Below are 26,650 nucleotides of genomic sequence, written 5' to 3'. Positions count from 1 at the left end.
CCTCACATTTATATGGCTGTAATTTGTTAATACGTTCAATGGGGACAAAATAAAAATTTTCACCCTAGCCCTCCCAGCTCTCCCCTACATGGTAAATGGCATGAGTGGGCCCAGCTCTTGATAAGAAAGGGGTAATTCTCGCAGTTTTGATTTGGCGTGGGTGCCTTTTCCTCTGACCCCCGTGAAGCACTGCTCAGACAGGAGACAGACCACCGTGCTTTGCATTGGGAACTTTAATCAGCCAGGCATGGAGCACAGCTAGACAATGTTCACCAGTACAATAGTCATATACGGTCATAACCTTCCCTTGTTTGCCTGCAAACAAGAACAGCTCTGCCAAAATATCGGTCAATGCTCCACAAGTCCAGCAGGTAAAGGAGAGAAAGAGAGAGAGACGCCATTGTCAAAACTGGCACAATGCCAAGCAGTAGAGAGCTCTCTGAATACTACAAGTCCAGACTAAGCCACGCCCACAAAGTGAAGGCTGCAGCGGCACACCATGAGTGAGAGCATGTCCTTACACCTGAAGCGAGCAAGCTATGGAAAAAGTAAAAGGCGATAAAAATAGAGGCATGTACAGTGCTATGGGCGGAAGTTTGCATAGGCGAAAAATGTGCATGAAAACAAGCTCGCACAGGCTCTGTTGATCACAGAAAGGGCTGGTGCCAGGGAGGCGGCCGACACGTCGGTCCGCCCCCAGTAGAGTATTCACAACTACACTCGAGTCATGAGGCACTGTTCCCAAGCCTCAGACAGAGAACAAGACGAAAGCACGATACACTTCTAAAGAGATCTCCAGCGCAACGTGTGCCAAAACGATTGTCACTAAAATACGAAAATCATGGAACGGAAGACGCCAAGGCTAGCGGGACGATTAGCACTTGCATACGCGTTGGACAGATTGCACAGCACCACAATGCATGCATAGAGTTTTCGTTGCTCCACTCGTATTTATACGCAGCATTTCTTTAGGAATAAACAACTATCTACACTCCCTTGTACATTAAAAGAATATAATCCCGACAGAATTAATTAAACGTAATGTACAGCTTCGACGAACCATTCTTTCTTAGCACTTCTTTAGCATATTGGTCTAACCGAGCACCAATATATTTGGTAAAAGTACTTCATGAGAGAACCTGTAAAGGGGGCCTGAATAAAAGCATAACTTCCACAAGCCATCAAGCACAACCTATTAACCCCTTAAGTGCCACTGACAGGTTCCCATGATCTGCACTAAGACGTCTATTTTAGAGCCACAAATAAGTCCACTAAAAATACTTCCCAGTTGCTTTGAGACGTCATCTTGTCTACCTCTCAGATATTACGTCATTTCCGCAACATGTACGACAGACTGCTTCAATGCTTAAAGGCATGAATTTTAACAATGCCCACGGTAACCTCAACAGTTCGATTGCTGTATTCTTGGAGAAAAGTGAGCTATTTAGAAATGTATCAACAGGGTGGGGTTGCGTGACTGGGAAGAAAAGCTAAGTGTTTCTCACGGGGATTATTTTCAGGGACTGCAATTCACAACTTACAAATGACTAGGAAGGAGTGAATTTCTACGCAGAAAAAAAAAGAGAAAAAGCTAAAAAAAGAAAGGTAAACAAGGAAACTACACCAATGTCTAATTCTGTTAAAAGGTCTTAATACACTGGGCATGTCTGTTATGCCACACAACACAAATTTTAACAACCTAAACCTTTAAGTCAGTGGAAGGTGCAGGTTTCTATAATGAATACTTATGTTAACGTGGGACAATACGTCAACCACTGACCATAGTGATGCTCAGACTTGCCCACAGGAACAAATTTTCCATGGAGCTGATTTCTACTAGAATTGCAAGAATGAAAGTAGCCTCATGCATGTAGCAAAATGCTCACAATTTGAAAAAATAATACAATAAGAAAAAATCCAGTACATTACAATACAATATTGTGGGCACTTAAAGGGTTAACACCGACTCGCTAATTTCCAATCAATACCTGCTCAGCTACATCAAGAGCTTGATGAAGTCAGCAGTACACCTTGCAAAAATGACACACATTAGCTTCACATCATGTGCACTGAAGTTTGGCAGGCAATCTGGAAGCAGCTGAACAGCAAAGGCAGTGTCTAGAAAATGAGTCAGGAACATTCGTTCTGCAAGTCCACATAAGACACCAAACCAAAGTTCTCTTATCAGCAACTCAGTTTACATTAAAAGCAGGCTAGACTGAGTGTTATTCGTGCACCTTCTGTCATGAACAACGTAGGTAATAACTCACTGCATAGCCTTAAACGTTAGTCAAAAGTAAAGCCACCTGGTTATATTACTTCAACTACTTTCAGAACAAGGCAAAAAAAAATTTTTAAATCTGCAAGCACCCACAAGAATGGTACGCTGTAAAAAAATTCCCGGAATGGGAAACGACGTTTAAACAAAGCACTCAGCGAAACAGTGAGTGCATTATATTGTAACAGATATTATTATTATGACATATGATTTGATAAACATTCTAGTGAATTGAAATTGTAATGATTTATGATCTCTTTAGCAGTTGCATTTAGTGAGAAGAGTCATCGAGATGCTCACGACATTACATTGGAAAACTGCAAGCAAAGAAAGTCCTGTCTAAAGTGATAAGAAATCTGTCAGTTAAGCACCTTGTTGTCCAACTAAAATAAGAGAGACAAGCATCGATTCAGACTACAAAAATGGAAAGCGTAAAACAGTTTTGAAGTGTACAAGGTGTCTTGGATGCATTTCAAGACACTCAGCAATACTTAAACCAAAACAAAAAGTGAGGTTGGGGCGAACTGAGCCTAAAATTTTGTGCCTCATTTAGTGAACTATTCAGGTTGCATTTATTTTACCAGGTCGCGTTCAATCGCTGCAGAATGAACACTGATAAACTCCATTAAAATAAAATGGTCTACAGAAAATTAAAAGATACAGGAAATGCACCTTCCATGGAAGTGAAATGTTTCACAATTTAGTTCCCTTTGGGTCTGACAAAATAATTATTATAACAATATAATATCTGCACTCGATCAACCTCATCGTACAAAGGTTTTGCTTTCCGAGTTCAACCAAGAAGAAGGAAGCAGCATAATGATGGTTTCGTGACCCTTTTGTTCGAGTTGACATATCTACAGCTGGGCTGCAATATGAACGTGGCAATACTCACTCCCACTTTATACCAATCGTATGATCTCAGTTCAAAGTTCGAGAGTACAAGTCAAGCCAGTCTTGTCCTGGCTTGCTGCTTCAGTGAGTAAAAAAAAAAAAACCGGTTCAAGAAAAGCAGCTTCTTCAAGCACCAGAATTCTATTTCCAACACAAGTGCTTGCATGTCTCTGTGGTCAACGTGCAATAAGCACATCATTCAGTGGCAGTGCATGACTGTAGTAGCTGTCTCGAACTTTGTTCATAGCACGTTTTAGACAAGGAATGTTGTCCACCATAAGCCACTGGTCTGTTCTGTGTTTTTTCAATCATTTACACGTATAGTATACTGAGCCGTTTCTACAAAATAAAGGTTTGTAACCTTACAGTCCTCCCTTGACTTTGAGAATGCGATTATTCTTTTACACTCAACTGCCAGCACAGTAACTCAATTACTAGATTATCACATCAAATTATGTCTGATTAGCTTCTGATTTTCATCCCAGCACTCATACAAACAGAGATAAACTTTCACAAACCTTTTTTTTGTCAAAATCATCTAAATGCAAAAGAAGACCCTGTGTTACTTGGAATCAATCCCGGCCACTTAAATGTTCAGTCTGAACTATACAATCTGCAGCCATGACCTAGACACGCATATAGCTACTGAATGACTGATTACAATAAGATCTTTTTTTTTAATTTTACTTGCTAAGTGAAACTGTTTAATCAAGCCACATGCTTTATGTACGTGTGACAACAGCTAACATGACTCTGCATACTTGTGGTCCATATGTAAGTTTTCACCTTGAAAACATTATACCTAAATGTAATATAGTTATCAAGTGAGTATTTGAACCCTGAGGCACTGAATGACGCCTAAATACCCTGTATTATAAAACCTGACCCCAATTTTGTTAGCCCCAAGACTAAAAAAAACTTCTCTGCATCTACCTGTTACTGCAAACACAAACCTGTACAAAAAAAAACAACAAAGAAAACTGCAAGCTGTAGCAATAAACATATATGCATGAGCTTAACTTTGTTGGCAGCCCAACCCTGACATTGCGGATAACGCTGACACTTACACTGACCACGTAAAACAAAAAAAGACCCTAGGAATGGCTCCTTCCTGGTAGCAATCAAACCATTTCGTTGTAAACAAACTATGAGGAGCACGTATAGTCATGGAAATGATAACGCTAATCAACATTTACTTATCAAACACAACTCTCCTGGGACAACGTTTGCAGGCAGGGGCTGATAAGCCAACCATCCGAAATAGAACACAGAACAACATTTCACCTGCCATAAAAAAAAAAGTAAAAAAAAAAGATAATGTGAGTACCACAAGCAATGTCACTCTATGTCTGGCTCGGCTGTCAAACAGAAATTGTACACTCACTCGTCCCAGTAGTGGTGAAACATCAAAAATATGCTTTGACAAGTCCGCACAATTCCATATATATTTTTTACACTGCTCTTTTCTCATCTCACAAAACAAAGTGGCATGCTAGACAATGCACCACCAAACCACCCAAAAGCAAAAACATGCATTGTAAGAACACACTAGCAAATGCACACACACAATGCCGGCAAGTTCTGTCCACGAGTGTGTCCACAGGGCTGACAGCTCAGGCTGGCTTTTCGCTCTCGCTGAACGGCCACACAAATTTGACGTCGTAGCGCTTGTAAGCAAAGCGGCACTCGACACCGCTCGTCAGAAGGTCTGCCTTGATTGCCTGTGGACAGTCGTTGTCTGCCAGTTGTGTTTCTGCACAAAGAATACATCGCATACGAAGGCAGTTTGTTTCTCTGTTCCATCAAGCCTGTCTAAATGAACAGAAGGGCACCTTCTTACCTTCTCCTTTGACTAGTTTGAAGAGGCCGTAATCCTCCGGATTTGTGACCCTGAACTTGTGCGCTATCATCTTGCCTGCGAACAGAAGTGTGAAAAATTTCTAGTTACGCATTAAAGGGACCTTGAGGACAGGTACATCAAATTTTGTCCGAAGTAAAAATAGAAAAGGGCCATTTCAATTCTAATTTGAACATTTTTTCTGATCCCCTGAAGTGGGCATTAATGAGATTTTATTGTAGTTAAGCTGCTGCTGCTGATGATGACCAGGTGTAGTTTCACTGTTCTCACGTGTTGTTCTCATTCAATGTAAGCATCTGCCTACACAGGGGTCCTCAACTCCTCGGGGAACCACAACGAATTTTAAAAGGCGCTGAGAAACCTCCCGCACCTTGGCTTTCATCCCTTCCGACCTCAAATGCATGCAAAAAGCAGCAGCAGACACAGAGTCCAATAAATACCAAATTAAAGTATTAATGACAAATATGTGGGTACAAACTAAACGAGGCACAAAGAAAAAGAAGACACAGGACATGTCTTTGTGCCTCGTTTAGTTTGCGACCATGTATTTCCATCATGAACGGTCTCCAACTAGCCCTACTTTCCATCCTATTAGTAGTAGTAGTAGTAGTAGTAGTAGTAGTAGTAGTAGTAGTAGTAGTAGTAGTAGTAGTATGTTTATTTGGCCATATTATATACAATATGCCCTCGAGGTGAGGCTAAAGGAGGTAGACCAAGCATGCCTCCTGACAAGGCCTACACCCCATTAATGACACACTAATGACACATTATTACATTAATGACACACTATCTGCAGTGAAAGAGTCAGCGGCGAGCATTTACAGCATGGTAAAAGAAAGCGGGAAAAGGAAAAAGATGGACGTCGAAATATGCATGGTTTAGGTGCTCCGAGAACCCGAAACCATCTCAAGATACCACAGAACCCAGTTTGCAAATCCCTGGGCCACACCAATCACCACTTGTCATGTGCCTTGGTTCTTTTTTTTTTTCTGCCTCGACTACAAACAGAATGACAAAATTCCCCCACGGGCACTCACGGACTTCCTTGGCGGTCATGTGGGGCAGCACAGGCAGCGTCTTGGCCACAATGCTGCCACTGAGCTCATCTGGGATGACAATCTGCATGAAACCCTGGAGGTCGGCCACTCGTGGGTAGCGGAACACCACCGGCTGCGAAGCCTCCTGCAAAGCAAAGCAAGACACCACCTCAGCTGAAAAACTGTTTACCTACTGGCATTACCGGTTGCTAAAAACTGGACGTCCTTAAATGGGCACTGAAAACAAACTGAAGTTACCCCACTATGATTAACTGACATTTTTCAAGCGCTAAGACAACAAGGACGAAGAAGGAACAGACAAGGACGAGCGCTACTTCCAACTGTTTATTTCGTAAAACCGCAAGTGCTTAAAACAGTTCTCGAATGCTTTTATGACACGGCAGTAAATTACACGTGCGCGATTACACAGTATAGCTACCGAGACTAACAGAACTATGAAGATATAAGTGCACGATTACGTTGATACTCTGAGTAAGGCAAGTTCTTTTTTTGACAATGAAATAGACGGTGAGCTTACACAATTGCTACCCAGTGATACTATGTTCTGTGCTTCTATAATCTCTCGGGTTAGTTGATCGCGACTACGTCCGATGATGTGGCACTGATTTAACAATGGAGTACAATTACGGCACTTACTGCAGTGAATGGCTAGGTTGCTTCCGTAGGAATTTTTAACATTGTTGTTGTGCTGGCGTAGCCGGTCATTGAGACAACAGCCCGTTTGCCCAACATACTTTTTGCCACAAGATAGAGTGATGCAGTACACAACACAGTCTACACAGTCCACGTACGCTGTTTGGTGTTTGATGCCACATAATTGTTTGACAAAAGAGTAGGGTTTCGTCAACTTGCAAAGCTTGTTAAGCTTGTTAGGGGCCGTGAAAACAACTCTAACATCTGCTTTCTGCGCTACCTTTTTCAAGTTGTGGGAAACAGTGTGCACGTAAGGGAGCACAGCAACCTTTTTTCTCTCACTAGACTGATTTGCGATTTCGTCACGACCGTTCAGGTTCCTAAGGATGCGTTCTGCTACCGAGACCTGAAGTGGAACCGGGTAGCCAGCGGCGGATAACCGGTTCCACTTCAGGTCTCGGTAGCAGAACGCGTGCACACTGTTTCCCACAACTTGAAAAAGGTAGCGCAGAAAGCAGATGTTAGAGTTGTTTTCACGGCCCCTAACAAGCTAACAAGCTTTGCAAGCTGACGAAACCCTACTCTTCTGTCAAACAATTATGTGGCATCAAACACCAAACAGTGTACGTGGACTGTGTAGACTGTGTTGTGTACTGCATCCCTCTATCTTGTGGCAAAAAGTATGTTGGGCAAACGGGCTGTTGTCTCAATGACCGGCTACGCCAGCACAACAACAATGTTAAAAATTCCTACGGAAGCAACCTAGCCATTCACTGCAGTAAGTGCCGTAATTGTACTCCATTGTTAAATCAGTGCCACATCATCGGACGTAGTCGCGATCAACTAACCCGAGAGATTATAGAAGCACAGAACATAGCATCACTGGGTAGCAATTGTGTAAGCTCACCGTCTATTTCATTGTCAAAAAAAGAACTTGCCTTACTCAGAGTATCAACGTAATCGTGCACTTATATCTTCATAGTTCTGTTAGTCTCGGTAGCTATACTGTGTAATCGCGCACGTGCAATTTACTGCCGTGTCATAAAAGCGTTCGAGAACTGTTTTAAGCACTTGCGGTTTTACGAAATAAACAGTTGGAAGTATCGCTCGTCCTTGTCTGTTCCTTCTTCGTCCTTGTTGTCCTAGCGCTTGAAAAATGTCAGATCTGCCCCAACTAGCCCGATCCACTACCCTTATGATTAACTGCTGTGCTCCAATGACAAAGATTGGTTGGTTGGTTTATCGGGTTTAACGTCCCAAAGCGACTCAGGCTATGAGGGACGCCGTAGTGAAGAGCTCCGGAAATTTCGACCACCTGGGGTTCTTTAACGCGCACTGACATCGCACAGTACATGGGCCTCTAGAATTTCGCCTCCATAGAAATTCGACCGCCGTCGCTGAGATCGAAACCGGGCCTTTCAGGTCAGTGGCCGAGTGCAGTAACCACTGAGCCACCACGGCGGCCAGCTAGAAAAGGCCAAAATAATTAAAAATACGGGTGTTAGCGCCACACGCCACCGATATATATTTTTAAAACACAGATCATCCAGGGCAGACCACACTGCCACCCTCCTCCAGTCAGCAATCACAGAGTCCTTAAGTCTCTCGACGTTGTCATCAAACCAAAGTCTGTACCCAGCATCAGGAAAAATTTTCACTTTCAACCCCAAATTTTCTCAGCAATAATTATGTCTCCTGCTGCCAAACGAACATCACCAGAGCAGCAAAATTCATCTTGAGAAGGAAGAGCAAAACAGGTCAACCACAAAAGAAGCACTTGCGCCGTTGTCTTTCTTTCGTAGTCATCCTGTTTAATACTTCCTTCCCAAGATGAACAATGTACAACTCGCTCGACTCGCCACCTCGCTGCAGAGCCAAACAACCGAACTTTCGCCAAGAACCAAAAACTGGATGCAGTCATTAAGCCCCTCTAAAATCATGAGGAATGAGCAAACCTTGGACGAGGATGCGCTCTGAACGGCCTGTGGTGCTGCGCTCTCTGCAGCAGTGGCGGCAGGCTGATCCTGACCATCACGCAAAGCCTTGAGGACGTGGACTGCGCTGCTCAGGGTGGTGAGGTAGTAGCCGCCTTCTCCGGTCAGCAGGGAAGGGTGGAGTAGCCCCCACATGTAGTCGGCCTCCACCTCGGCCGACACCATGCCACATTGCACCAGCACGTGCAAGAAGATGGGCAGGAAGTCTGCGCACCGCGGTACCCCACAACATCAGGCAGAAAGCTACTTGAGCAGTGCCCACTGTGCCTAAACAAGTCATTATCATCATCAACCTGACTACGCCCACAGCAGGGCAATGGCCTCTCCCATGTCTCTTCAGCCAACCCTGTCCTTCGCCAGCTGCGGCCACCGTATCCGCGCAAACTTCTTAATCTTATCTGCCCACCTAGCTTTCTGCCGCCCCCTGCTACGCTTGTCTTCTCTTGGAATCCACTCTGTTACCCTTAAGAACCAGCGGTTATCTTGCCTTTGCATTACATGCCCTGCCCAAGCCCACTTCTTCCTCTTGATTTCGACTATGATGTCATTAACCCATGTTTGTTCTCTCACCCACTCCGCCCGCTTCCGATCTCTTAACGTTACACCTATCATTTTTCTTTCCACAGCTCGCTGCGTTGTCCTTAACTTAAGCTTAACCCTCTTGGTTAGCCTCCACGTTTCCGCCCCATAGGTGAGGACCGGTAAGATACAGCTGTTGTATCCTTTTCTCTTGAGGGCGTTGGTAAACAAGTCTACAAGGTCAAAAAAACAACAACAAAAAACATACACACAAAAAAAAACTGATAAACGTTTACGCTATGCTGGCTATACTGCTTAATGTGAGAGTGCAGCAATAGCTATATTACTAGGTGCTACGTAACCTTCCCCCTACCCCTTTCCACACCACAGCACCTCATCCTCTCGTACTTAGCTGGGTTTAAGCTGCGAACCCTCACCCTCCATGCTGTACACCCTGCTATTTCCTTTCCCATGCCATAACCCCCCCTTGCCAGTCCCCCATTTTACCCCCCCACCCTCCCTCTGTCACCTTCCTGAAATTCCTTTGCTCTGTGGACGCCTACACCAACACCATGGGTCGGTGGGGGGTTCCATTAACAGCTATTGCTGTAACACCATACACGAGGCTCCTTCACACTGATGCGTAACTTTGCCACAAAGTGAAGAGTGCCAAGAACATGCCACTACTGACCGTCAGCCCCCAAGGAGAGAGACTCGCTTTCGGGCTGTGACCGCCGATCCTTCTGCACCTGCGGTGGGAGAAACATTGCAATATAGGTAAGGTGGCACAGAGCACACAAAGCCCAAAAATACAACTCTAGGTCATACGCTGCACTTTTGGAGAGGCTAGAGGGTAACTATGGAAGCCATGATTGCACACACTGGAAGAATAGCTGAGGGTTAGTGTACATAAATGGGAACAACAGCACTTCCACGTCCTTTTAGCATCTTCTCTCAGCTTTCTCTTCTTCCTCATGAAAACGCAACCCATGGGGGTCTAGGCACCCAGTACCCAGATCACCAGGGTTGGCGTTTTCGTGAAGATGTCTGACCCAGACCAGTGAAAGTTAAAGAACTACTAAGCATAGCTCAAAGAAATTTTGCACACTTCATAACATATGCAAGACACACAAAAGTGCCAATGTGCTTGCCTTTTTGTCAATTAGGCCAGAAGCTATTAAGCCTCTAATATGTATAATTTCTGTCATTTCTGGTCTTCTTTAGAGCACCAGTTTCACATAACCGTACATTGGAGAAAAAACCGCTCTCCGCTCACTGAGATTAAACTTTCAATTAAATTCTGCAGAAGCAACCCTCTTTTTGGAGGAGTAGTTTTTCTGAAAAACATCATGCAAAGAGACAAGTCAAACAAAAGTACTGTTTTATGCACCCTGTCTTTTTTTTCCTTCCTTCACTCGTACCAACAACAACTACTCTTAAGAAGAAGAGATGTGGGTTTTGAAATGGCAAAAAAAAAATACAAATTTCAATTTCTCGAAAATAGCATATGATGATGATGATGTGGCAGAACTTTGCGCCCGTCGCCCATCAAAACAAATAAAGTATCGGCAACATCAGGTCACATAACAGTGTCACTGCAAGAAAAGCAGGCGTTAGGTCTGAATCGTTAGATGCAAGCTTCTGAGACTGGTACGCCTTTTATTGTTCCAAGATAACAAAAAACAGGTGATAGTAAGTGATGATGTGTGTTTTTTTCTCCTTTCCATGCTATTTTCGTTGGTTCTTCACTACCAGCAAGAAACAAACCCGTCCAAGCCAATGCATTGGTTTTATCTTATTTATTTATTTATTTTTGAAATACTGTGGACCATGCATGGTCCTAGCAGGAGGGGCACATTCAAACACTTTTCAATACAAAAAATGACAAGCATATGCATAGAGAAAAAAAATAATAAGTCAGACAATCAATCAGAATTCAATATATAGACAGGCATCGCAACACAAAACAAACAAAACTCATGAAATAAAGAGATGACGTTCCAACTCTGCTACAAAATTGCTGGACAGAAAAATATGAGAAGGTAATGCATTCCATTCGGATACAGTTCTAGGGAAGTAACTATTTTTATATGTGTTTGTGCGGGCGAAAATTGGTGCCAGTGAGTGTTCCTGTGTATGTCTGGTTCTTCTCGTACAATGAGCTTTGACGCAATTAGGCAACTTCATTTTTATTTTTCCTTGCAGGCAGTGATGAAGCAAGATGAGGCGACTAACCTTCCTTCGGGATTCTAGGGTGTGAATGTTGTGTTGCTTCATAAGTGTAGATGGGGAATCGTGTCTTCTATATTTTCCAAATATAAATCGCACAGCTTTTCTTTGCACACGCTCGAGTTGTATGATATCTTTTTTATTGTGGGGGTCCCATACAACCGCCGCATACTCAAGTTTAGCTCTTACGCAGTTGTTATAGGCAAGACACTTAGTACTGGCAGGAGCATTCCTAAGTTTTCGCTTAAGAAACCACAGTTTGCGAAGTGCAGCAGCAGAAGTTTCTGATACGTGTTTTGACCAAGTTAATTTAAGTTAAGTTAATCACTAGACAGGGCCGATTTCAGGGTACATAAATGGCCGGCTCCATGGATCAAGGTGACTTACGCTGCTGTAGATGACAGATATGGCCAGCAGAAGGTTCTCCAGCTTCCTGAGCGGCGAGTAGGCCTTCTGCAGCTTCAACAAGAAGTGTTGTACCAGGTCCAAGGTGACGCCTCTCGGTGGCTCAAAGTCACTCTGGTAGCACAAGGAAAGCATTGCAACGGCCGCATTACGCACCCGCTGCTACCAGGTTTCAGTGCAGTGATATCCCATGCCCTAGCCTAAAGTTCCCCAAGACCGACCCAAAATTCCCCATTTCGGGCCTTTTCCCTGCAGCAGTTTGAAAACTCCATCAATATGAAAAAAAAGGAGAGGGCTGAGTAGGGCTGGTTGGTTCATGTTGAATGGTACGGCAAAACAGCGCTGACGGACGGGACGGAAGAAGATGAGACAAACACAGCGCATGTGTTTGTCTCATCTTCTTCCGTCCCGTCCGTCAGCGCTGTTTTGCCGTACCATTCAACATGAAAAAAAAGCATGACTATTTCGGTTCACAAAACTCCCCTCATCCCAGTAAAAATTTTCACTTTCACCAAAATTTACCCCCCAGATTCCCGAAAATGGGGAAAGCTCCCCAAATGGGAAATCAATGTTTCAGTGCGCACAAAGTGCTTTGCTGTACATAACTCCCTCGCTGCAACTTCAGGTGATTATGAAAGCAAGAGTGCTAACTAGTGATAAAATATCCCAACAGATAGTTTTCCCACCCACAAATAGCTCAGCGTATATGCTGCACTGCCCCATGCTAAACACAATCCTTCAGTCAACTTTCACCATTCTAGGCATATTTTCAAATCGCTAGTGAAGTCTGGGAAGGCATGTGCAAATTAGGCAAATGTTCAGAAATGCAGCAATGTTTTCTTTGCATTCTATTCTCATCAACGTTCTCATCAAAATGTTGGCATTTAAGCCAATTTTTCAACATGTCGAAGTTTACATGAAAATATTCTTTACTAAAAATAACATACTAGTTACTTAGGTAAACTTTTTATCTATGTGCACCCAGTACTGACAAGAGAGTTCTGCTTTGAAAAGTAACCTGCAAAGCAAGCAGTTGTGATGGCAATAAATGGGCCAACCAAAAGCGAGTAGTCCTCCACGAGTCTTCATCATAAGCAAAATATACAGGCAAGTGTAACTCTTTACACAATCAGCCAATGAACTACAAAAAAGAGCTTGCACTGTGTCTATTGCATAAAACTAAACAGCATTAATTCATTGCTACAAAAAAAAATCTTCAAATCTTCAATTGATTAAACATAATGGTGCCTTTAAATACCTTTATGCCAAGCTCTTGTGGTGTTTTGCTGCGAGCATACTTGATGTTGTCCGAGAGCAACTTCAACGAGCCCGATCTGCAAAGCAACACAAGGGTGCTTTCTCGTAAGGCTAGAACTGAACCAAGAGTGATGTTCTGATAAATCAGGCAGGCCACACTTCTGCAACACCTGACAGTTTTCCACAGTCCTAATATTTAAAAAGTAATATTTAAAAATATTTAAAAAGCAATATTTAAAAAGTGGGTGCAATGTGCACAGTAAAAGCACCGCACTTCAGACAGCACTGAGTACCTTCTGGTTGGGCTAGGAAGCGTTGGTGCCCATTGTATAAATCATGTAGAGCTTCGTGCAAATCATACAAAGCTCTAGTGATAACAAGGACAGAAAACTGGGTGAGCTAATAACATAGCGCTAAAAGAAGCACAGACAACCGGCAGAGACTGTGCTCACGTCCCGTAAAAGTCTGTTGTCTACAGTTTTGCTCTAGTGATAATTACACTACACTTAACAGGTAAATGTGCACTGCATTTATTGTGGCTGAAAACTATTAGTGCCATAAGTCTACCATCTGCAAGCGGGCATAGTGGGTGAGGGAATAAACGTGGATCAACGACATCCTAGTCGAAATCAAGAGGAAGAAGTGGGCTTGGACAGGGCATGTAATGCGAAGGCAAGACAACCGCTGGTCCTTAAGGGTAATGGAGTGGATTCCAAGAGAAGGCAAACATAGCAGGGGACGGCAGAAAGTCAGGTGGGCGGATGAGATTAAGAAGTTTGCGGGGATATGGAAGCTGCAGCTGGTAAAAGACAGGGTTAATTGGAGATACATAGCACAGGACATTGCCCTGCAGTGAGCGTAGTCAAACTGATGACGATGATGATGAAATAGCAAATGTTTCAGTCATAAAAAAAATTCCATCCTGCCTATTAACTCAAAGAAGCAAGTCGAAATAGTCGTCACACTCAATAATCTTGTTTATTAGAGTTTTGCTTAATGAATCTGGCTTATGAACAACCAAACAATCAAATTGCAATGAAGCAAGATTATTCTAACCTGACAATAAGAGATTGTGGAGACACTACTCACTGTGTGTACTGTTTGACAAAAAGCTGGTACAGATAGCGTCGCAGAGGCTTGATGACCAGGCGGTGCAACGACACCTCTATGATGGCATCAATGTTCATGAACTCATCCGGTTTCAACTGCAAACGAAAAACACAGCCAAATGTAAAGCTTCGCAACACAATGAAGCCCATGTCTCATAAAAACAGCACAAACGGGACAATGAAATGCTGTGTGTGTGTGCCAAGCACCTCACAATAACCACGAAAGCAGAGTATGCTTCATGGAGAGTGCAATTTTGAAATGACTTTCTGGAAAGACACTTAAGCACAGAATCAAATATACTGTACATTTTCTGTTTCAAGCAGTAAGAAAAGGAAAGGCAGATAAAGACAGATAGGAAGTAGCATACACGTGCCCACACATGCCCCCCTCCCCACCCGTACACACACACACAGAAAAGGCAAAGCATATTTAGGTCGAGGTTGCATGAATAACATGACGAAGTATACTATTTTACATAGCTGTAAGTTGACAATGACACTTATCCTCTTTGTCCTCGTCATAACATCGCAATGAGGCTGTGATACAGTGACGAGACGTCTTAGCCACGAAAGTGGTGCCAGCAACCAAATAAGAAGCTGCTCACATGGGACAGGTGTGGCAGTCTGTGACCTCAAGTGATTCGTGCACAACAACACTGTGTGTCCATGCCAGGCAGTTGTCTTCTAAGCTCTCAATTAATCACTTTACAAAAGGGACCCATTATTTGCAGCAATCTCCTCCCACCTGCGGAGAGTACCTAGTCACCACCACTTGACCATCTCATTCCCAGTCAATTCTTTGGTGCAACAAAGTGCAACTACCATTAAAGCATGCTGGTCAATCCTAACCGCTACTGTAACAATTACAGATCTAGTAACGTCTGGTTTATTACCATGTAAAGACATACCGGGATCATGTTACGAAATGGCACAGCTGTTCAATCGTTGGTCAAAACATTATGCCTCTAAGTCAGGCAAGACAAAAGCAGGTGATCACCACTCTAAGTTGTTTACGAAAGTTCGTGCACGTCATCAGCACACAATACTACTGCACTCAACTTGCCTTGGACTGCTCCTCCTGGACAAGCTGCTCAAACTGGCCCTCTCCGTGCTTCAGCAAATAGTTCTTCATGCCACTCATGAACTGCCGAATCTACAAACAAAGGCAACAAAAATGTCAGGCACCTTCACATAAATTGATACATCGGCTACCGTCAAACATATTCTCTTTTCTGAAACATAGCTCTGTTCCAAAATATGGGGAGCCTAAATTCATGTTATTAGGCCAGGGGTCCTCACAGTAGGTTCCATGGGACCCCTGGGCTTCTTGGAGCATTTTTTTACCTTCCCGAAGCGCCTGAATCCATACCATACTGTAAATGCTCACAGCAGACTGTTTCACCATACAGACCATCATTACTCGAAGTACAGACATTTTGGAGCGCACTAAAGGAATCTCATTTGCCCAAATTTATCCACAGTCCCCAACTATGGCCTGCTTTGTAGCCGAGCTGTAGCTTTGGCATGAAGGAGTATGCTGGTAAAAAAATTCCCAAGGAAAGAAAGGTGATTTTAGGATTTTTGTTAATTCTTGCTAACTTTTTCACATTTTTCATTTACTGCTGATTACATGATAACACAAAAGGCACATAATTGCCTCTGTTTACAGTCTTTAGCAGACCGAATGAAAGGCAAACACATTAAGCGCAGAGCAAAGCATAACCGCAAGGAACTGGGTTTGAAAAAAAAAACAACAAAAAACAAAGCTTCGGAATTGGCTTTGATTTTGGTCATAGTCAAAAGTACAAGAGACATGGGATAACATCTAGCAGTTACAGTGACAGTCACAGCCCATAAGATGAACATAAAGGCACATGACTAACCATAACCAGTAAAGGATTTAGGTGAGGGACTTACATTCCGCATGACAACCGCAGGAGAGGTCTCACTGCTCTCTCGCGTGCACTGGATGAAGTTCTCTATAGTCTTGGCAAACGTGGTGTTCCTTTCCTGCACCAGCCTGGCAAGCAAGGCAGAGACATCGTCAATACGGGGCTCATATGATGTCATCCCTTCAGGAACACATCAATCCTGGGCCTTTCAAAGACGCAAGAGTGTTTCAGGCTAAGACTGAGGCACCTGCTTCCAATCAGAGAGCTCGGGTGGTTGAGAACACTCACAATGGCCACAGAAGACACAAGCTGGAGGCCGGAACGCTCGACCAGATAACCGCACAGCAAAAGCCAACATCTGCCGGTAATTGCTGCCGAACCCTGCTCTCCGAACAACCTAATACGGAAGGAGCTACCACAGGTCCTGTGTGCTCACAGCAGATGATAAAGCAGCAGATATTCCACTAATCTAAAACTACAGAGGACTTCGGTGTACCTCTTTTCTGACACCGCAGCTCACGGAAACCATAATTCTTGGTTTGGTTTGGTTTGGTTTGTGAGGTTTAATGTCCCCAAAGCGACTCAGGCTATGAATTTGATCAGCGAGGAATTGTGTCGCTCTTAGAACGCTTAAAAGATAACAGTGCCACCGGTCCGGACGGCTTACCCACGATCCTGCTCTCTTCTTGCGCTTCTGCGTTGTCAAGGTACCTTCAAATTCTTTTCACAAAGTCATTACAGGAAGGCTCCTTGCCTGATGAATGGAGGCTTGCTAATGTTGTACCTATACATAAATCGGGACCTAGGAATGTTGTTTCAAATTATCGACCAGTGTCCTTGACCAGTGTATTATGCAAAGTTTTAGAGCATGTGTTTTATACTAGTATTATGAATCATCTTAGTATACATTCATTATTAAATACTAATCAACATGGCTTTCGCAGTGGTTACTCGTGTGTCACCCAGCTTACCGAATTTGTACATGACCTGTCAAGTGCTTCAGATAAGGGATATTCTGTTGACTGTATTTTTCTAGATTTTAAGAAGGCCTTTGACGTTGTATCACATTCCTTATTAATACAAAAATTATACTGGTACAACATAAATGAGAACGTTATTAGGTGGATAAAAGAATATTTGAGCGTTAGGCGTCAATGTGTTGTTGTCAACGGGAAACAATCGCATGAGGTGGCTGTAACATCAGGGGTGCCTCAGGGATCCGTCTTGGGCCCATTACTGTTCATAATTTACATGAATGACATCTTTTCAGGTATTTCTTCATACATGCGTCTTTTTGCGGACGATTGTGTATTGTATAGAATTATTAACGATCAAAGTGACTGCGATGCATTACAACAGGATTTGTGTAAAGTGGCCCAGTGGTGTGAGAACTGGAGAATGCATATTAACTTACAAAAATCTGTACATATGTGTTTCACTAAAAAGAAGGTTCCCCATAGTTTCACTTATAACATAAATAATAGCAGACTGCTTTCAGTGTTGGAATTTAAATATCTTGGTGTATATTTAACAAGTTCAATGTCTTGGCATCGTCACGTGCATTTCGTTACTGCCAAAGCCTGTCGTGTTTTAGGTTTCCTGCGACGTAACGCTAAACTTTTCCCTTTAAAGACTAAAGAACTGCTGTATAATACAAACGTTAGAAGCATACTTGAGTATGCTTGCACTGTCTGGGATCCGAAAACCTTGCTTGACGTTCAAAAGCTAGAAAGAGTTCAGAATTTGGCCGTTTGTTTTGTTTTCAATAACTATGGGCGATATTTTAGTGTAACGAGCGCGAAAAAATCTTTGGGTTGGGACTCACTTCAAAAACGTAGGAAAGTACTGCGTTTAAAATTATTTCATAATATATTTCATTCTAGAACTGGAATAGACAGAACCAAATATATAGCCAACCCTGATTACGTGTCTTTACGTAGAGATAATTCACTTAAAGTTAAAGAATACAGGTGCCGGACTGACCTTTTTAAAATGTCTTTTTTCCCCAAAACGGTTTCGGAATGGAACAAGCTGCCTGAGGAAGTAGTGTCCATATTATCAAATGATTCATTTTCTTCCATGCTGTGACATTTTTTTGTGTATAATAATTCCGTGTTCTTTCTATCTCATTGTTATCTTTTTTTTTTGTAACCACCTGCACGCGGTGGCATTTGTGTACTTTTTCTTCTACCCCCCCACTGTAATGCCAGCCAATGGCGCTGTGGGTATGATGATAAATAAATAAATAAATAAATAAATAAAGAAAGATGCCGTAGTGAAGGGCTCCGGAAATTTCAACCACCTGGGGTTCTTGGAGAACAACATTGCTGTAATGGATTATCTGACGCACTCTGGGGCATTTTTTCAACAGTTCTGCCATTCCTAAGGCCTTGCAAACCATTCTCAGACAAAAAACAGACAGAATACAGAATCTGACAATCAATGGCTATACCTTTGTTGTTTTTTTTAACTCACAAAAATGTCGCAAAAATGAGCATTTTAGTGCTTGCACGACTTGTTGCTACGAAACCTATTCGACAATGACACCTACCTGAATATGTAGCTCCTAACATCAGCGCCGACAGTTGAGTCCCTTTTGTACAGGCCACCCAGTTTCCTGGATGCTGAAAGAAAACAGTAATGAGACGAAGCAAGTGAGTGACATGAAGCCAGGCACTATGGAAGTGTGTCTGTAATGCAGGGACCCACCAAGAAGCATGTCTAGGTGCTCCTGGAAGCCACTGGACCGCTTGGGCTCCATTACGAGGGTTGGGCACTCAGACAGAAGCAGGTCTTCACCGCTGACTGCTGATGCCGTGTCCAGGGAGTCAGTGGACATCTTCGAATCTTCAGCCTGCAAGAAGGGCAGCCATTTTTTTTTTTTTTTTCTAGCCTGACTGGCATGGTGCAGCATGAAAAGCTATGAACAGAATTACCCCTAAAACCTTCGCTGGTCATCAAGGACCAAAAGTCTTACTCGAACATTTTGTAGGCACAAGTGTTGGTGAGAGGCCTCTTTCAAATCATGACAAGAAATTTATGAGGTGTTCTCCTCGAGAAGACAAAAAGAACATCAAACACCAGAAAGGTTCTGCATACATCGGCATTCCTTCCCACGCATTGTGTGGCAGAGAAGTCCACTATTTGTCTAATGTTCATGTTATCGGTCTGCTTGAATGCTGAATGACCATTCTCCTGTATTTCATGTCTGTTTTGTTGTTTCAGCGTATATATAGCACAACAAACAACTGGCAGAATAAAGTGAGTAGCTAACAGTCAGAGCTGCCTCCTATTTTTTTTTTACATAGTACCTAACAACGTCTTTTTAATGAACACGTATTAACTAACTTAACTGCACATGCACAGAGCTACTGGAAGCATCCAGACCATCTTCGCTAATTCTCTGTCTATATATAAAAGTAGAAAGGTCCATTCAAGCACTGGCAGGAGCACAACATTTCTCAAGCAACCAGTTATTCCTGTGTAGCTAAAAGTCTGGGTTGAAAGAGCAGCTTTCAGTTTGTACCACGTTCACAGAGTAATTAACTGCCTAACAATGAAAGTTTTTTTTTTTTACTCAAACTCAGCACCTCCTTTCAGCACGGATCTGTGTCAGTCAAGCAGCCATCATCAGACAAATGCTCGGGCGAGGGCCAAGCACGATTAACAACGGCGGCGATTTTGCCATTACATTGCAGACAGCTTTGCAAGGCCGATTAGGTCACTGATTAGTCCTGCCCTCCGTTCATGAGCTACTAGGCACCGCTAGTGGTGCGGCCACGATGCAGTTGGGATCTTGAGGGAGGACAGTTTTTCACTATACAGCAGTAAAAACAAAAACTTAAAAAAAAAAACTACTGAGGCTTTCCGTTTCATTTTGAAGGGCTACTGTGTTTCCATTCAGAATAAGAACAGTCACAAAAATCTGCTGCTGTTGTAAGACACACATTTTCAAAATTACAGCATGCTGAGAGACTAAAATCATAACTAATGCACACAGGAGAACAAGATGGTGTAACAGATGATTTGAAAGTATCAGCACCTCTTTCTGACAAAGACTGGTGTGTTGTGGGTGTTTTTGACACTGCCAATTTCTGTTGCGATAAACAATATTTCTCCCTCATGTTCGACCTAGTACAAAGAGAATTTGACAGCACAGTAGCAGGAATCTCTTGTTCCAATAAACTCTTTGCCCAAGGTGCCACAGAGGTTGAAAATGTGCCCTTTTCTGATGTTAAGAACAAAAGCATTATGGTATTAGCTGTATAACAGGGCCAGACGACCGACAACACCAGTCAGAGAGAAGCTAGCCATGACCAGAATGAGAGATCTCTGTAAGTCTTATAACAAAGAACAGCAACCTCTGAGGGCTCACATCAGAAGTGTGAATGCAAGCAATTCCAGCAGCACTGTTTTGCCTGTTTTGGGACTTGCACAGGAGAGCACAGTACTGAAACTATGTTAGCTTGGAAAACTGGCCATTCCAAAAAACCAAACAGATAGAAACCTGGCATTGGCCCCCAATGTGGTGCTGCCAAGCACAGGCAGACATAACACCGAAAGGTCACTTTGAGAAAGGCATTGCTATTTTGCATATCTGCCTCAAAAGCTTACACACAGCCTGTCCTCTGTAGGTGGAGGGGTGCATTATGTCAGTCTCATGATGCATGCTACGGTGACTGCAATGCAGCGGATGAACATCGCAAAGGTTGTAACAATTCATTATTCCAAGGAACTGAATTTCCACAAAAAATTGAAAAGAATTACCAACTGCCTTAGGCTTAAGCTTGGCAACGCTCATACCATGTATATGCATTCAGCATCAAACTCAGCCAACGATTCAGACGACCTTTTCAGGCAGCATTTTCGTTTTCCTTGAAAAATAAATTTTTTTTGCCTAAACAGTATACTCAGGCCTCAAGAAAGACTATTTGTTACTTTCCCAGTGCAAAATGCCAGTAGTTAATTTTGTTACAAAGTGTCGCAATGGTTGAAAACAGTAATATCAAAATGCCATGATTTGGCAGCTGAACACCTGAGGGATCGTAGAATCATTTTCTGTGGCGAAGGTGCACATTAAGCACGAATTGAGAAAAAAAAAAGATGTTATCACTGGTGGCCAGATCCGTTTGCATAAAAACGGCAAACGATGTGCAACCTAGCTCCCTGGTTTGCGGAATATCACCTACTATGTTCACAATATAAAGAAGCATCTTATTTGCGTCATAAAGGAGGCTTAATACAGCTGAAGCAGCGAGTTCGCTTTGTACACAACTGTATACAAAGCGCCTTAAAGGGTTAAGCCCTAACCTTGTTTTCTGGGGCGTCCGGAGAAGAGTCGACCAACCGGAGCAGCCGTTCCCATCGCAGGCTGTCCCAGGGTTCACAGAACTCCGTCACCGCGTCTTCTTCGCCATGGCTGCGCTTGCTCCCGGCATCAGTAACGACACTCTCAGCTACTGACACAGTGTCAAGGTTGTCGTACCGCGATGCCCTCAGCACGTTGCCTTCTGTCAACGGTTGGGCCGGAGGCACCCTCAGATCCGGCACAGAGAGACCAATGATCTCTTCCACTGTTGACATGTTGCCCCCCAGCCCATCTGCGTCAGAATCATCCACGTCGTCAGTCGGAAACTTTGAGTCTCCAGCAGCACTGCCGTTTTCCTCATCATCGCTCGACACCAGCCACTTCCACGACGGGTCCACCGACCACGACCGGCCGCACCGACTTGGCGGCCCATCATCCGAGCTGCCGTGCAAAACCGGAGCCGACACGGCCAGCAAGTGGTCCGAACTGCAGGAATTCGTCTCGTCAAACGTGGTCGTCAGGTCCGAAGAACGCAGGCTGCTGCTCCGCAACGAGTGCATGTTTGGTTCCGAATGTCGGAGCAAGGGCCGTTCCCGCGGTGCTGCCGACGGTGACAGCTCATCGATCTGCAAAGGTTCAACCGCGGATGACACCGCGAGGAACAGGGAGTCAACCGGCTCGCTGTAGAAAGGGCTGGAAAACTGGCCTGGCTTGACCGCATCGCCGACCATGCCGGGCATGGAGCGGGATAGGCTCCGTGCCTGCCCAGTCATGTCCAGGCCCTCGGGCAAGGAACCACCATGAACTTCCGTCTGCGTAGACTGGCACACAAGTCCTTCCGGCTTGAAAGTGGTCAGCACCGGAGCTGGACTGTCAGCCCCACGTCCGTTTGTAGTGCCCCATATGTCCTCGTAGTCGCTGATTTTGTCCGCGAGGCTGCTGGAGTAGTAAGTTTCGGGAGAGGACTCCGCGCGTCTTCGTCGCCGGCGTGGCGACTGTTTCATAAGGCACCTGGGCTTTTCCTCGTCTTCGGATTGTGCTGGCTTGTTCTTGTTGGGCGCAGGTTTACTTGCTGTAGTTTTGCTAGGTGCAGTTTTGGTAGGTGCATTCTTCCTAGGCGCGGCCTGCACGGGCGCCGCCTTGCTGGGCGCAGTCTGGAGCGACTCTGTGGCTACGTAAAATGCTGACCTGCCAGCCACTTCAGACACGACAATGTCTTCACTTTTCACGCAGGCAGAGGGAGGAGAGGGAGGGTCCGCAACCTGCGTCGCTAGCTCACCCACATCAGCTGTGGAATTTTGCAGCGGAAGGAAGCTAGGCCTAACTGCCACCACTGAGGTCGTGACTGCAGGGCTGGCTGACGTGGTCTGCTTGAAGCTTGACACTGGGACGTTGGCATTGTGGTCTTGGTTGGAAGACGCCCGAGAGGAAGCACAAGACGTGTTGGAGCTCAGGCTCGATGCGGCAGACTTGAGTAGACTTGACACCCACAGATCTGAAAGCACACAAGGAAAAAAAAAACCATGACTAGGGTTAACAACAGTATTGAAGAATTTATGGTGGCTTGCCTTGAGAAGCATGTTCTTCACTGGAAATAGTGTCATTCACAATTAGTCATGCGAGAACTATGAGTGACACTAGATGCCGAACACACTTGCCCTGAAGCGAGTTAATCATTTCACTCAGCCCCAAAGCACTTGACTTGGCCTATGCGTGTAGACTCAATATCAATGTTTATTTTACGCACTTAAAACTGAGAACCCTCGACAATAAAAAAAATGAATTGCTGGACTTTACTGCTATTATGTGCTTATGATGTTAACTACAGACATTTCGAATGTAAACAATACATTCTGCCATTTCATCTGCACAGGAACTGGGCATGCTTCCTCCTTGTTTTTACTTCTTTATAGGTTTGGTTTGGTTTATGGCAGTTTAATGTCTCAAGGCGACTCAGGCTATGAGGGATGCCGTAGAGGAGGGCTTTGACCACCTTTGTTTCTTTAACACGCACTGACTTCACACACTACACAGGCCTCTAACACTTTGCCTTCTATCAGGTTGATGAAGTTGCATTAAATACTTCCATTTCAAGAAAGAACAGGGCTTCCAAATGTTCTGTGGCTATGAGAAAATATACAGACCAAAAATTTGTGCGCACTGAAATTTTTAAACAAAGACTCGCTTTTACCTGCACATAATGATACTAGATCCAAGTGATGCTTTGTTTTGCTACAAAGCTGGTTTGGTTTGGTTTATGGGGTTTAACGTCCCAAAGCGACTCAGGCTATGAGGGAGGCCGTAGTGAAGGGCTCCGGAAATTTCGACCACCTGGGGTTCTTTAACGTGCACTGACATAGCACAGTATGCAGGCCTCTAGAATTTCGTCTCCATAGAAATTCGACCGCCACGGCCAGGATCAAAACCGCGTCTTTCGGACCAGCAGCCGAGCGCCATAAGCACTGAGCCATCGCGGCGGTCATCGAGCCATCAAAGTAACACTGAGCTTGCGTATGTGACTGACGTATCTTATTGTGAATTCCAATTGCAGATTCAGGGCACTTCCAGAACAATTTATCCCACTCTTTCCGGAGCAAGGTAGTTTAAATGGACAATAGGGAATGCAGGTCGCTTGTTCCAATGAAAAATTGGGAGCAGCCGCTGGGCCAAGATTAGTTTGTGAGAAGCAGTCCAGACTGCTCTGCCGAAATCGGCAGATTCAACTGGCAGTACACGCGACGTAGCCACACTTCTTTCTGGCACTTCACCGCCTCTTATTCCACAACATGCAGAGGAGAGCGCAAGGAATGCTGGGTACTGTTTACACCAGCAGCATGCGAGCGACCCTCGCCGTGCTCCTCTGGCCGAAGTACGCATGTTCGGGGTGAGGGCCCTTTGCCTGATTCGGCGCTCTGTCACGGAGCGGGCAGAAATATCTAAATCTATGATTGGAATTCACCGCTAGCATGTGGCGAACAGCGCACGCTTACCTTGTCCCAGGAGAGAAAAAGCCGACAGTTCCTGCCGTGTTGACGCCTGGAGCAGAACTGTGGGTAGGCAGAGCTGGACAGGCAACTCGTCACTGCAAAAGTGAAAATCGTCATCAGTCATTCATTCAACAAAACACACAAATCATACATCAGAATCTGTTGGGCCCCTAGCCACAGCTAGTTTGGGCCTACAGTTACGCACACTTGGCATCACAAATACAAATAGTGCAAAAGCATCCCAAACAAAGCGCAAGAAAGTAAAAAAAGAAACAAACAGAAAATTGGAAACACTGCATATAATTACTACATACTACTAAGAAGAAATCTTTGTGTTGAGGAGTGTGTTCTTCTCTAGCAAAAAAGTTGCCTTTAACAGCAGTCGACACACCTTTGCAATGAAACTAAAAGAACTGCTTTGGGCTCTGCTCGCACCCAATCTGCCAGAATTTACTGAAAACGAATCGTGCAACAAGGAAGAACGCTCGCACTGTTATCAGCAAGATACAGTTATCACCAGTACTCCAGCCTCACGCGATAAAAACCCAGGGAGTTTCTGTCAGACCTGTCTATTACTGTGAAGGAGCTGCCAGTTTCAACACCTTCTCAGTGCGGCCACGGTTGCTCAAAAAAAGAGAGTGGCAAGCTTAGAATTAACAGTCTGAGGTCCTGAGAGTGTCCTGTGAAACACACAAACTACTCTGCTGCCCCAGGTGCGGCCACAGAGTTCCTTTCAAAGGATAGGCCAGACATCCTGGCAGCCCCTACCCACCTCACTTTTTGACGCAACAGCATTAAAGACTACGTGTCACAGAAAAGTTGACGTCATTGGCCATGAGCAAAAAATCCACGAAAAATCCCCAGAGAAGCAACCTAGGTGGTGGCAGGTGGGCCATTTAGGTCACCTGACCTAGTGACATCACAACCTGCCCACCATGGCAGGTGGAAGTTAAATTAAGTTGCTCGGGAAGAGCAACCTAGTTCGCACAAGCCCCACCGATGGCAGCACCTGCCATCGCAGGTCAGTGGCGCATTGCTTAACCGCTGCACCACTGCGCCAGGAGGGGTTTGAGGAGTCCCAAGGATCCATGAATATAAAGTTGAGAAGGACCAACTTAAGGACCTTAAGGAACTTAAGCTTAAGGGCCACGGCCTTACGCCAGAGTTAGAGGGCAACTGAAATGTTTTAGAGTTTCACGAGCTCAAGGGTGTTGAATGTGTGAAACTTGCAGGCAAAGAATTCGAAGTCTTTTTGTGCTAGCATCTGAAATGGTGACATAATCGCCGAACGAAGCCACATAGATGCTCAGGCTTCTCCACAGTGCACAGAAACGGGCAGGGGCGGCAGTAATGACGTCACGCATGGCGGCACTAAGTTTACAGCAAACAAACGGCAGCTTGAAGGAATAATACCAACGCCGCTGAAGGTGAAGCTCACGACACGTTGTTTGGCAGTACTGGATGATGTACGGCAGCATATGTGGGCGAAGGCAGCGGAAATTTGGAATTTCGGCACCAATGACATCATCATGAGTTTCTCCACATTTCTCAGATGCAGCGAGAAGAATCTTAAACTTCACTGCTGTTTTAATCAGCAATTAAGTCGTCACCATTCTAAATGCTAATGCAAAACTGCTTGGCATGCTTTACCTAGAAACTTCATACATTTGAACCGTTCAACCATCTTGAATTCTCAAAAAAGAAAACTATTACAGCTGCCCTTTATGTGTCCCCTCCTTTTTTTACTGCCTGTTTGCAAGCCTCGATCAAATAGGCGATATTAGTAGCTGGCTTCATACACATGTACGCATCTCAGTGCCTGTAAACTGAGCCCTGTCCCGAGTCCACCACTCGAAGAAATCTGTTAATGTCGGCAAACCAAAGAGCCAACAACAACGTCTCAGCTTGCCCTATCTTGGTGCACTCCAGGATTAAGACGATAGTTCAGTGCTAAAAAAAAATCCACGCAAGAAAGGATGCACAGACCTATTACAAGATGTACACTACCACTCTGTTGCGTACTCTTCTCTATTAAATACTTTCCTCAATGTATTTCCTTGATTGGAGAAATGCTTGAAGTTACGATTCTTTGTAAAAAAATTGGCCGTAATGCAAGCAAGCACCCTGACAGGACGCAGTGAATGAAACAAATTTATTTTGTTCATTCCTTGGTAATATAATCATTTTGTTTTTCAGTTTCAAGTTACTGCTTTTCTTTCCACATAGCAT

At 44.2% G+C, this 26,650-nt stretch overlaps 1 protein-coding gene across 6 annotated transcripts in view; it reads right to left on the bottom strand.

Annotated features, from left to right (window-relative positions):
- Window positions 1–218: 218 nt before the first annotated feature.
- Window positions 219–26,650, bottom strand: part of spri (Src homology 2 domain-containing protein sprint) — a 39,626-nt gene continuing 13,194 nt past the window's right edge. For all 6 annotated transcript variants that reach the window (XM_089556589.1, XM_089556592.1, XM_089556590.1 and 3 more), the window contains exons 6-19: window positions 24,425–24,516; window positions 21,437–22,929; window positions 18,836–18,980; window positions 18,678–18,750; window positions 16,152–16,254; window positions 15,298–15,387; window positions 14,215–14,330; window positions 13,127–13,202; window positions 11,851–11,982; window positions 9,926–9,983; window positions 8,677–8,921; window positions 6,068–6,212; window positions 5,013–5,087; window positions 219–4,925 (exon numbers count right to left, since the gene is read on the bottom strand). In XM_089556589.1, the coding sequence (XP_089412715.1) occupies window positions 4,786–4,925; window positions 5,013–5,087; window positions 6,068–6,212; window positions 8,677–8,921; window positions 9,926–9,983; window positions 11,851–11,982; window positions 13,127–13,202; window positions 14,215–14,330; window positions 15,298–15,387; window positions 16,152–16,254; window positions 18,678–18,750; window positions 18,836–18,980; window positions 21,437–22,929; window positions 24,425–24,516 (2,983 nt within the window). In that variant the 3' untranslated portion in view covers window positions 219–4,785. The remainder of the gene's footprint in view (window positions 4,926–5,012; window positions 5,088–6,067; window positions 6,213–8,676; window positions 8,922–9,925; window positions 9,984–11,850; window positions 11,983–13,126; window positions 13,203–14,214; window positions 14,331–15,297; window positions 15,388–16,151; window positions 16,255–18,677; window positions 18,751–18,835; window positions 18,981–21,436; window positions 22,930–24,424; window positions 24,517–26,650) is intronic.

Source organism: Amblyomma mixtum, chromosome 8, assembly GCF_055824585.1.
Source record: "Amblyomma mixtum isolate Tamu chromosome 8, ASM5582458v1, whole genome shotgun sequence".
Classification (NCBI taxonomy): Eukaryota; Metazoa; Arthropoda; class Arachnida; order Ixodida; family Ixodidae; genus Amblyomma; species Amblyomma mixtum.
The sequence above is the reverse complement of the archived record's forward strand: the minus strand, read 5'-3'. Positions and strand labels throughout refer to the sequence as shown.